At 43.4% G+C, this 12,461-nt stretch overlaps 1 protein-coding gene across 2 annotated transcripts in view; it reads right to left on the minus strand.

Annotated features, from left to right (window-relative positions):
• LOC114475048 (splicing factor, arginine/serine-rich 15-like) overlaps nucleotides 1-12,461 on the minus strand; it is a 36,556-nt gene that overhangs the window by 18,246 nt on the left and 5,849 nt on the right. Inside the window, exons 3-16 of one of the 2 annotated variants that reach the window (XM_028465748.1) lie at nucleotides 12,180-12,224; nucleotides 11,418-11,579; nucleotides 11,210-11,327; nucleotides 10,960-11,099; nucleotides 10,754-10,867; nucleotides 10,593-10,666; nucleotides 8,560-8,650; nucleotides 8,402-8,464; nucleotides 8,182-8,255; nucleotides 7,727-7,968; nucleotides 2,683-2,783; nucleotides 2,483-2,596; nucleotides 2,242-2,398; nucleotides 313-404 (exon numbers count right to left, since the gene is read on the minus strand). In XM_028465748.1, the coding sequence (XP_028321549.1) occupies nucleotides 313-404; nucleotides 2,242-2,398; nucleotides 2,483-2,596; nucleotides 2,683-2,783; nucleotides 7,727-7,968; nucleotides 8,182-8,255; nucleotides 8,402-8,464; nucleotides 8,560-8,650; nucleotides 10,593-10,666; nucleotides 10,754-10,867; nucleotides 10,960-11,099; nucleotides 11,210-11,327; nucleotides 11,418-11,579; nucleotides 12,180-12,224 (1,587 nt within the window). The remainder of the gene's footprint in view (nucleotides 1-312; nucleotides 405-2,241; nucleotides 2,399-2,482; nucleotides 2,597-2,682; nucleotides 2,784-7,726; nucleotides 7,969-8,181; nucleotides 8,256-8,401; nucleotides 8,465-8,559; nucleotides 8,651-10,592; nucleotides 10,667-10,753; nucleotides 10,868-10,959; nucleotides 11,100-11,209; nucleotides 11,328-11,417; nucleotides 11,580-12,179; nucleotides 12,225-12,461) is intronic. The other variant, XM_028465749.1, reaches the window with a different exon arrangement.

Below are 12,461 nucleotides of genomic sequence, written 5' to 3' on the forward strand. Positions count from 1 at the left end.
ACAGTAACAGTAATTTCCAGTCAGCCATTTAGCCAAAAACATATCAACTGCATTAAAAACCATGATGTGTTCTTTAACCAGAGGCCATCAAGTGCCATATTTTAAGCTGACTCGTTGAGGACGCTCATCCTCAACGCATTTTACTCTGATACAATTTCTAGCGACTTAAAAGTTGATTCAGATAGGCTCCGATTCTCACGAGCAACAGTACTTTATTTTTTGAGTTGCCCCGAGAAAACAGTTCAGTAAATAAATAAAAGGAAACAACACTTGTATTTGTGAGAAAGTTGGTAAAGACCGTGTTAGAATTACCTGAGCAATAGCAGAGATGGTCTCACCCATTACTTCTTCCACTGGTCCATTTACAGATGCTGGACTGCGGAATTCATTGGCTTTATTCCACTCTGTGCAAAATGAAAAGATCATCAAAAACAACAATTTTAGGGAAACGCTGACACTCATTTTTGCTCAGGGGCCAAAAACAAACCAGTTATATCCCAATTAAGGATTTTAAACACTGGCCGACCGTGGCTCAGGTGGTAGAGGGGTCGTCTTCTGACCCCTATACATCGAAGTGTCCTTGGGCAAGACACTGAACGCTAAGTTACTCCCAGTGGTCGACTATGGCAGCTCATTCCCATTGGTGTGTGAATGGGTGACTACACTTTGGGACTACTTCAGTGTAGGGATAAAAGCTCTATATAAATCAAGTCCATTTAACATTTAGGTTCTGGCAGGATCGACGTAGCAAAGGCAAATTACTGCCCCCAAAGGTCACAAATAGAAGTTTGGATAGCTCACGAGATCTCGTCACACCCCTACAAAGCACCAAACACAGCTGCTCACTTCATCAAAGACCCACAATAAAAAGCACATTTAGCGGTGCCAGTCAGTAGCTGCACACACAGGCCTGGCCTGATAGCCAATAAATCAATTAACCAGAAGATAAATGAAAATTAATTTGATAAGTTTGCCGGCCTTGACATAATGCCATATGCATGCGTATTTCGCGGCGCTCGTGTTAGCAACGAATATAGAACAACATAACACAGTCAGTTCAAATAATTTGTCAGTGAACTGCAGCAAAATGACTCTAAAATAGTATACCATCGCTAGGCAATCTTAGATTTAGATCAATCAAACAGTTATAGTCCGGTAGATGCGGCAACTCTGGACCTACTACGTAGCTTCAGATCACTACGTCGGCTACACCCAGCGGCCTGTGAAGCAGCGGAGCCTCGTACCAGCGGTGTCGGCCATTTGCAAGTGCAATTATGTTTGTTGAGAGAGACTTGATAAACCATTTTATTTATTGTTTGGTTGTGTGTAAATTTGCATTTGAGGTGTTTTTTTCTTAACAGAGACGGGATCTACTTTATTGTTTTTGTTTGTGATATTTATTAAAGTGCAATTTTTGCTAACAGAAACTGAGAGTCCATTTCATTTTAATTGTTTTATTTGTTTAGTATTTTTTACCATTGTAATGTAAATGTCAAGAACACTAATGAGAAATACAAGTTGATTGCATTTGAAAGGATGTACTTGCTTTATTATGATATATTATCATTACATTAGTAGTTAATTTGGTCTTAAAAAATCTAGACAATATTGTTTATCGGCAATAGTTTGTGAGATAATATATCGTCCATCAAAATCTATCATCGGCACAGGCCACACACACCTCAGTGGCTGGGTAGTCCGTCTCTCTCTCCCCCCCACCCCCCCCATTCATCACCTGGGATAGTGGCGGTCACCAGGCTCTGTCACCATTATTTTGGGAGTTGCGGGCTGAAAAGCTTGGGAACCCCTGCTATAGACGAACTTCCATAGCTTCCACACACGTAGGTGTCTGCTGCTAATAAATACACCTAGCTGGGCCAGTGTGAGAGGGTGTGTGAGCAGCTTTGGGCTGAAGAAGGGTCTTCTTCTACTGATTATTAGAGGTCGTAAAATAAATGAACAGATTGGTGCACTAGCGCCCCCTCAAACTGAGGTCAAGAGCTGAAAAGGTTTAATTTCTGGTAAACGTGACTGTGTCGTTCTCATTCATTTATGAGGTCTTGCAGCCCACGTGCACGCTCGACACAAAATGCCTCCGTGATCGACTGGTAGATCGCGATCGAAGCATTGCGCACCCCTGCTCTAAAGGGTCAGATTTGGCCCGTGAGTTTGACAAGTGTTTTATAACATGGAGCAGGTGAACTGTAAATGGACACAAAGCAAAAAGAAACTTCTCCTTACCTGGGTTTAATGTCTCTATATCCAGCATCCCCCCCTGCACATAACTGTGCAACTCCTCAGCTTTGACTTTGCTCCAGGGAATGTAAGTAACGCCTCTCTCCACGTCCCAAAACTTTTTATGTGCTGCCTTTATCCCTTTGTTTAATGCCCACGCAATCTACAAAAAAGTTACAACATATGATCAACCTACAGACTTCCTGATACAGTTCTGAAGAGGCTTTTTGTGAAGGGGTTGACTTACCTTGACTGGTTTCAGATTGACCTTCGACGGCCCTCGGCTGAGTCTGTTCAGGGCCGTGTAGGCGTCTGGTCTGTGGAGCATCACAATGTAGGCACAGCCTCTTGGTGGAATCATCTAACAGAAAAAGGCACAAATGTTGCTTTTCACATCTGTTTACATTACATGACGTCTATAGGGTGGATATAGTGAACAATACTTACATTTATAGATTCTATGGGACCAAACTCTTCTAACAAGGACATCACGTCAGCCTGTTGGGTTTTCTTGTCTAGTTGCCCGACCCAGAGAGTAGTGGTGCAGACTAGAAGTACAAATTACAAACATACAAGTTACATAACCTAAAATAATAAGCTGTGTTACATAGAGAAAACACTGTTCACATTGGTGATTCGTTCTATTTCATCCCTGCTGACCGCCAGAGGCGCTGCTTTAAGCACTGAATATTCCCCTTTGCGCATGCGCAGTGTGAGCATGTATACCAACAATGTCACCCGTGACCCCTGGATGACCCGGAGGAAGTTTATATCTTCAGGTATCACTCCAGGGTACTTTCCTTTTTTTCTTCTCGCGCGCAGTTGCTGGAATACTGTGCATACAAGCTGCCGTCGCTAGTAGCTCCGTGACTGTGGTAGGTCGGAGCAGCGTGCATTCGCCCTCCAGGAGCTGCGACGGTGAGTGTTTGGGAAGCGGTAGCTTTATCAATTAGCAACCTCTGATCATACGGTTTGTGTTTGGTCCCGACGACACACGCTGACAAGGTAAGTAGCCGCTTATTCGGCAGATCAACGGTTATCTTTACAAAATAAGAATGAAAGAGATTGTCGGTGATGGCTGCGTTTGAGCTTCCTACTCCTGAAATTTAAGTTAGCCGACTTTATTTGTTTGCTGGTGGGTCGTGTGCGCACGCCTGGAGCCCAGCGTGGATTTGTTTACATTAGCTTCACCGACTGAGCTAGTGTCATCTTCTGTTAAAGAGCCCAGTTCGGGTGAGGACCACAGTACGGTCTTTTTCCCCAAGTATATTTGGGCCTCTACTGTGCAGGCAGCGTGCGCGCTCCCTTCCCCAGTATACGCTCCAACAGTGGGCTACTCATGCTTCAGACCCGTGAGTGGTTGCCACCCTAACCTACGGGTACAAACTTCAATTCCGCCGCCGGCCCCCAACGTCCGGCCGGGTCAAAATCACATCCATCAGCGACCCGGCAAAGGCTCTCGCATTAGACCAGGAGCTGTCCGCCCTCCTGGCCAAGGGCGCGATCAAGCCTGTAGACCCCGGTCAGGTCACAGAGGGTTCTCCTCAACATACTTTTTAGTGGCAAAAAAGACAGGCAGATTCCGCTCAATCCTAGACCTCGGAGGGTTAAACAAATTTCTGAATGTCATACCTTTTCACATGCTGACCACAGCAGATTAGTGTTGTAGTAGTCGAGACCGGTCTTGGTCTCGAGACCAAATTTTAAAGGTCTCGGACTCTGAAGCATTTTGACTCGGTCATGTCTCGGACTCGGGCTGCCCGGACTCAAGATTTTCCGTCAAGACCATTCGAGACCAGCACTAATTCCTGCTATTTTAATACTTTTTTATAATGTGATAACACAAAGAAAAACGGGATAAAACAATCCTTTATTCATTCTTTAATCCACCCCGTATAATGACCGCAACCTTCCTTAATGTGACTGAGTGACGAGTATGACACACGTGTGTGTGTGTGTGTGTGTGTGTGTGTGTGTGTGTGTCTGGCTCCGGTGTCAGTTTGAACCACGGAGCGTGAGGGAGAACTAATCACTGGGAAAAATCCCAGTAAAACTCCAGAAAACAATCACCATGAATAAATATGAACTCCCTGGTAAAGATAGTAGCTCAAACAACTGGTAAAATGATAAACTGTTGATATTACAGCTTGTGCAGCAGAATGGGGACACACATACTCCGCCTCTGGGTCCTAGTGCCTGCCGGCCGGTGGAGCCTGTTCTGTTTACCGAGGCATACCTGTCAAGTATCCCGTTTTGGCCGGGAAACTCCTGCATTTTACCCCTCTTTCCCGCCATCTTCCAGTATTAGTATTTTCCTGTAAATATCCGGTATTTTAATGTAATAAATAAAAGATGCCTTACTAAACTGAATGCCGTCACTAGCCTCGCGAGAACTGCCACCTGAAATGGCTTGGCTTGGTGGCAGTTCTCGCACGGCTGCTGGAAGTGGCAAGGGAGCTCCTCACATGGGCAGCCCCCCGCTTGATCAGTATACGAGCAATGCATATACCGGGAAAGCAGAACCACTTGGCGGACTTCCTCTCCCGTCGGAAACCTCCGTCAGGGGAGTGGCACCTCCACCCGGAGGTAACAAACATTATATGGAGCGTATTCGGCAGGGAAGAGGTGGACCTCTACGCTTCAGAGCAGTCGACCCACTGCCCTCTGTGGTTCTCCTTGGCCGAGACAACCAGTCCTCTCGGCCAGGACGCATTGGTTCATCCTTGGCCGGATGGCCTCTTGTATGCCTTCCCACAGTTTCCTCTGATTCAGCTGGTACTCCACAGGGTCCTTCAGGAGGGCCACAGGATCCTGCTTGTAGCTCCCTTCTGGCCAGGAAGGAGCTGGTTCCCGCTGCTGCACAGCCTCTGTCACGGCGCACCGTGGCGCCTTCCCGACAGGAGGGATCTCCTGTCCCAACTGGCCGGGCAGATTTGGCACCCCGATCCGCAACTCCTTCAACTGTGCGTTTGGCCACTGGGGGGACCAAGATGCTCCTGAGCGTCTGTACCGACCCAGTTAGATATGCTATAATGAATGCAAGAGCGCCGTCTACTCATCTCCATTATGAGAACAGATGGAAACTGTTTTCCGACTGGTGTACAATGCGGGAGGTGGACCCTGTGCACTGCCCTGGACTTCCTCCAGTCCCTTCTGGACAAAGGGCTTTCTCATTCAACGCTGAGAGTCTATGTCGCAGCAATATCTTGCCGACATGTAATGGTCGACAATGGCACGATTGGTAGCCACAAGCTGGTTTTCTTGAGAGGAGCTTGGCGGTTGCATCCTCCGAGAGCCACGAGGACTCCAGCACGGGATCTTCCCCTGGTGCTGGAGGCATTGCACCTTCCACCGTTTGAGCCCTTGGCACAAGCAGCACTGAAGTGGGTTACCCTTAAGACTGTGTTCCTTCTGGCCATTTTCTCCGCAAAGCGTGTCAGTGAGCCTCACGCCCTGTCACTCAGCGACACATGTCTGAGGTGGAATTCTGACAGCTCGGGAGTCACTCTGTGGCCGAACACAGCTTTTCTCCCTAAAGTGTTGTCCCGCGCTAACCTCAACCAGCCCATTCGGCTGGCACGGTTCAACCCTTCTTCTGTGGAGCCAGATGTCCACTCTGGCCTGTTGTTCCCAGTGCGTGCCCTGGAAGCCTACATTGCCGCTACTGTAGGTTTTCGGGGGTATGATCAGCTCTTTCTCTGTTATGGTAGCCCTAACAGGGGTGGTGCTGTCTCCAAGCAGCGCCTGTCCAACTGGATTGTCGATGTGATTGCCCATGCATATCGGGCAAGTAACTGTCTCATCCCATCTGGTGTGCGGTGCCACTCGACCAGGAGTGTTGCTACGTCATGGGCTGCCCTGAGGGGAGTGCCCCTGGAGGACATCTGTGCTGCGGCCTCATGGGCATCGCCAGGCACTTTCTCCAGATTCTACAGGGTGAATGTAGCCACACCCCATCCATTGGCTGTGGTCCTTCAGCCAGAGTCATTCAGTGCTTAAAGCATGGGCTCTGGCGGTCAGCAAGGATGAAATAGAACGAAGAGTTACGAATGTAACTATGGTTCTATGAATCCCGAATGACCGTCAGAGTTCTTTGTCACTCAGAACCCTCATGTACTCACAAGAAGATTCTGTAGGAAAGAACCTTGGAGTGATACCTGAAGATATAAACTTCCTCCGGGTCATCCTGGGGTCACGGGTGACATTGTTGGTATACATACTCGCACTGCGAATGCGCGAAGGGGAATATTCAGTGCTTAAAGCACCACCTCTGGCGGTCATTCGGGACCGCCAGAGGTGGTGAAAGCGACACTTTCACACTGTCACGGAGGTGGTGGGAGTCACACAAGCACCTCAAAGGATTGACAATACTAATATGTTCACATTTACCAGTTCTAGACGGGACAAAATGTGTTACATTTCATTATATTTTACCCGTGCGTCTCAGAGCTTATCAGCTGTGTGTGTGTGTGTTGCGGTGTGCACCTCTGCTGCTGCAGCTCGTTGCAGACTCTGACAGATGTCAGACTGATGTCCAACTATTTTAACACTGTGTACAACGTAAAGCTACGGTTTGATTACACTACAAGAGTAAATAAAAAGTGAAACATTAATGAGAGATGATGGCGACTAATGTACGGGGATGATGATGATGCGCGCTTATCATTTCTGAATGCAGGAATGTAAGAAGTTAATAAAATCAGGCTTTTCACACAAAAAAACATTAATCTGGCGTTAAAATGAAAAGAGAGATTTCAACTGTGACTCGAATAGAAAAATTTATCCAATCCTCACATTACAGTAATCTGATCAAATCAACCTGTTACATTGTTTATCAACAAAAGCTTTTCAAATTAAAAGTGCGTTACATCATTTTCACGGATTTCAATGACATTTACAAGCGGTGGGAGAATTCCATGTTCCGTGATTTCTAGACAGCCCCAAAAAGATGACATTATGGCCTTGTCCAATTCCTTTGCATCCTTTGGTTCAGAACCCCCTATGCCCTTTTGGTCTACCTTACACGCGTGGGCGTGTCAGGAACCTGGATCAGAGAACACGCGTAGGAGAAGCTCGTAACTACAGGCGCGTAAAAAAGCGCTTAATTCCAGACGGGACAATAGACCCCTAAAGGAACAGAGGCCCCAAAAGCATCCAACAATGTTATTGTTCCATTGTTGGAGGCTGTGAAAGAGCAGATGAAAAAAAAAAAATCTCTGCTCTGGTAACGGCGCCACAAATTAGATCAGATTTTCTTTGCCATTTGGAGCAATTCCAAAAGTGTGCTCTGCATGCAAACCGGGCCAAACCAAGGTAGTAAATTTATCAGCTGTTCCGAGTCTGGGAAGATCCTGGTATGAAAGCAGCCTATGGTGAATAACAATATAAACATTTTCTCCGCAGTGGGCTGGCCAAGACAAATGAATTGCAATCAGTTTACCATTAGTTCACTACTGTGTGCAACAGCCACATGTGTTTCTGTTCAACATACCACTGAGTGTTTGGTTCTTCATGCTGGGAAGACCTTTCAGTTGACGCTCTCGGTCCTTCTCTCTGTCCTTTTCTCGGTCCTCTCTGTCACCTCTACCCTGAGAGCGAGAGCGGGTTCTCCTGCGTCGTTCTCTAGAGCGCGAGCGTCGTTCTCTAGAGCGTCGCTCTCGAGACCGTGAGCGTCGATGCCTTGATCGCCTTGAGAGAGATGAAGATCTTGATCTTCTTCTTCTTCGAGGTGATCTGAACAAATATTGAAGCAGTTGCACGCAGTGTCAAAACAACTCAAAGTAGCTACTTGTAATCTTACACGACTGCATAAACAGTTCATTTAAATGTGCTCCATTGAGCATATAATTTATTGTTTAGTAATGTCTTACAAATATAATTCTATTACAACTCCAAACAGTTCTACATCTGTGCAAATAGGAATTTTGGTGATGAATAAGATCTTACCTTGAACTAGATCTCGATCTTCTGCTGTAGCTTCGATGTCTATCTCTCGTGGACGAACCTTCTCTTGAACTTTCCTATTTGATCAAGATTGCATACAAGTCTTTATGAGTACATTGTAGGCTACAACTAGAAGCACACACACGTACTAAAATACTTGGAGGCCTTTTTAAAGCTGTTGAAAAAAGCTCTATATATGAGAAAATCCAATACAAGTACTTACTTGAGATTGATTGACCATATTTACAGGAAAATGGTCGTTTGACAACATGTGATCAGGTGGCTGCTGATCAAAGACAAATGAAAAAATTAAAGTTAAAAAGTGATCGCTTAACTTTTTTGTTTCTGTGCTAGTAATGTAGCTACAGCAAAAGCTCATACCTTTGTGTCATTAGTCTGTTGTAATTGTTGAGTGTGTAGATTGGCGTTGGCTATTTGAAGAAGCTGAGTGAACACATTTTCAGGAATGCCTCTGTGTAAACGAATCACATTTTTCCCCATTATTGCAATGAAATAAAAACATTTTTAATTGCATAGTTGTGACCATCTTGTGTGTTACACCTTGGTGAGGGGAAAGGAAAAGGGAAGAGGGAGTCGGGGTAGGACAATAGAAGGGGTGCTTAAGGATGAACTATTTTGAGCTGAGATGCTACAGTTGTACATATTGTGCACATTAAACATTGCATGCAGTTAATGTGATCGGCTGTAATGTCTTAATTTGCCGATCAGATCAATGACGTCATTGTCGTGATGAAACTTTCTGTAGATGCTCCGATTGCATGGTTTTATCCGTCTCTTTTACACAAAAGAGTTGTTTGCTTTATGTGACGGCGTTATTTCACTCACATTTGTGCACAAAGGTAAATACCTACGCGCAAATGGCAAAAATGTCTGTGGTTGGAGTGAAGCAGCTGGGCGCTGGACTTCTTCCCCAGTCTACTGACTCTGAAAGCGGGGGCAGCATCTGCTGTTAGTGTGTGTGCTTGTTTTATTTATTCAGCCTGAGCATGTTAAAAGAGCGGAGCGATAAGCTCCCGTTTACTTTCGCTTTCATACCAGAGACTTCTGTTCATATCAGGGTGGTGGTGGACACAGAAGTGCACGTGTGTGCGTGCGCCCCACCTCCGGTTTTGCGATGCCACAATCAGGAAATATGTGTTTGCTCCTAATGCTAATGCTGATGGAGGCTTCACGTAGTTCCACTGTGGTCTGCCTCCGCAGCTTCATCTCCAACTCTCTTGTAGTTCAAGCTACCCTGAGCTTTGGGGTCAATTCCCTTGCTTCACAACAGTCTGAGTATGACATGGGACTCTGGTTTCATTCAATAGCTGCAACGTTTATTTTGCCAATCACTCAAAAATGGCATACAGCTTATAATCAATCCGCTCCAGTCTCACACGCTCCCTCACTCCGCACACTGGTCGAGAGACCATCACATTCATTTGCAAGGGCCACGCACCCATACCCACAAATGTTATGTTCAGGTCAGAACTTGAATGGTAATTATTTAACTCTTCCACTCCCTCACAGTCACAAGGCTGCGTTTATGCCCCAAAAAAATGGTACCTTTTGATTTTCCGTGAATCTGCATCAGGTAGTACCAATGGAATTTGGTCGGTACCTAAAAAAACAATATGATCGGATTGTTTCTTTTTTTTTTTTTTTTTTTAAACTCACTGACTGGTGATCGGCCCAAAAATCCTGATCGTGTAAAGCCTAGCCAAAATACTATAATTTTATTTATTCATTATAATCATATTTAATTATTTTTTACTTTGAACTCTGTATGATCAATTCAAGTTTCAAACTGTATATACAAATATAAAATAAACAATGTTCAATCTTTGAAGTGTCACAGCCAGACTAACAATTTATACCAGACTAAAGAACAACAACAATGGAGGGTAGATAGAAAATATAACTACACTACAAACACATGTTTTATGTCATTGTTTTAATTCCTCTGTAAAACATGCCGTCATAGTACAACAGGGACATGTTCACAGGTGGAAGGATTTAAGCAGGTGCACTAAACAACATGTGTGCCTCAAAACAGAAAAATAATCATGACTAGTCGACTAATCGTAAACATAATTGATAGATTAGTCGACTACAAAATTAATTGTAGGATTTTTGTGCGTGATTGCATCAGCATTAGAATAGACTGTGACCTATCCGTGGTGTACCATTTAACACAACAGCTCGCCCTTAGTTTTACAGAACACAAGACAACAAAGACCTTCACAATACGACTCATTGTTTTTTTTTGTTTTTTTAAAGAGAAATACCTATTTACAAAAAGCTGAGGTAATAGCGCAACAAAAATAGCTGCAACTCAAGACATATCCAGCTAAAATGAAGTACAGTTTGAATATTTTTCAGTTAAAACTATAGCTACATTTTCTGGAACTTACTGTGACTGAACATTGGTCTCTATTACAGTTGTATCTTCTGGCTCATCGTCGTAGTCAAATCGGTCTAGGAGTTTCTAAATCAGCACAGGAGAACATGTATTAAACAATAAATAGTGTAAGTAATGTGTTAAAATGAACACAAATCCCTGTGAGACTCATACCTCAGCTAAAGAACTTCTCTTTTCTGTGTGATGGGGGACGTCTGGTACACTGTTGACAGAAGCAGCTGCCAGGGGTTTGTCTGCCTGCTGGAGGCTCTGTAGCATCCGCTGAAGCTAGAAAAACAAAGTTTAGGGCTTATTAAGAGCCAACAGGAACACAAACCTACACAGGCTTTTTTTTTTATTTATTTTTTTACATTGCTTACCTCCTGACCATGGGGGGACTGCAACAGCTTTGCCACGGCCGTCAAGGCGTTAGAAGTAGTTAACTGAGGTGCAACAGGCAAAGCTGAGGCATTGCTAACAACAGGCTGCACCTCAGGTTGAATAACAGCAGGAGCAGGAACTGTTTAACACAGAACAAAGCAACAACTTTAAAAAAAAATAAATAAAAAAAAAAACAAAATTGAATAACAATTAAGCAAAATGTGAGTAATTAATACTAGAAGCTCACACCTTCTTCTATAGGGGGAGACATAGAAAGGCCATTGGCCATATCCATGAGAGGCTGAATGATGTCCATGTCAAACACACCGTTCTTCTGCCACAGGTTCAAGACACGCATTATTTTAACCTGATTGAAAATAAATTAATAAATTAATAAAAATGGGAAAATCCTTCAATTTTCAGTCACAGTCATGCAGGGGGTTCAAATATAACTCACCTTATCGTCTTCTGGGCACTGGCAAATGTTCACAAAGGTTTCTGTGAAGTTCTTTAAAAATCGGGGGCCGAACACATCCTTTTCGATTCCAAACTGGTGTCGTGATTGTCGAACAATTGAGTCAATGACATACAAGCCGGGGATTTTCAATTCTGGTTTGCACTACAACAAACAAGACATACATCTAAATAAATACATGATTTTTTTTTTTTTAAAAGGCTCGTAAATATTATCGAGTCAACTTTTTAAGCTATTGTTCCACGTGAATTTGATAAAGAAAAATAGTAAATTGGATTAAAAAGCTTTTTCAAGACAGAAACTTCAGCAACAATTTGCAAGTAACAATTTGTATTAAAATGCAAGTAAGAGTGCGAGGATATACAAAATGTACATCTGAGATTGTCTTCAAGTGTTAAAAAAAAAAGCAACACTACATGATCATCTGATAAACATTACAGCAAAGAGGAGAAATACCAGAGGGCTGCTGCAGGGGTCTCTACTGCTATAAAACAGCAGTGAGCCAATGTTCAAACAAATTAACAACAAAGTTGAAAATTATTACACATTTCACCTTCAACTGTTTCAGAATAAACAAAGTCTGTGCAAACACTTCATGATTCTGTTTGCAATTTACAAATTCACAAAATGCGATTGTGATTACTTGCAGTCAAATTTGCAACTAGTTAAATTTTTAATCAATTCACACCTTTTTTTTTTTTTTACATTTTACTTAAAAACAGTTAATAGAAATCCAACATGTACCTTCTTGATGAACCTTTCAACAATCTGGACAACATGTTTGTAAAGCTGAAGAAAGACAAAAATAATTAGATTAATTACGAAATATATTCTAAACAAGCAGAAAATGTATCAAATAAAATTGCAATGAAAAACTATTGTTCATACATGATTTTTTTAAGTTTTCGTAGTTACATTTTCTAAGGAAAGAACTCAATGTTGAAGTAATGTTTTCATTGCATTTTTGTATGCTCGACAGTTGCATACAGACAACAGCAAACTTTTCTATCACTATGCTGGCTTACA

This window comes from Gouania willdenowi, chromosome 13 (genome assembly GCF_900634775.1).
Source record: "Gouania willdenowi chromosome 13, fGouWil2.1, whole genome shotgun sequence".
NCBI classification, from domain to species: Eukaryota; Metazoa; Chordata; class Actinopteri; order Blenniiformes; family Gobiesocidae; genus Gouania; species Gouania willdenowi.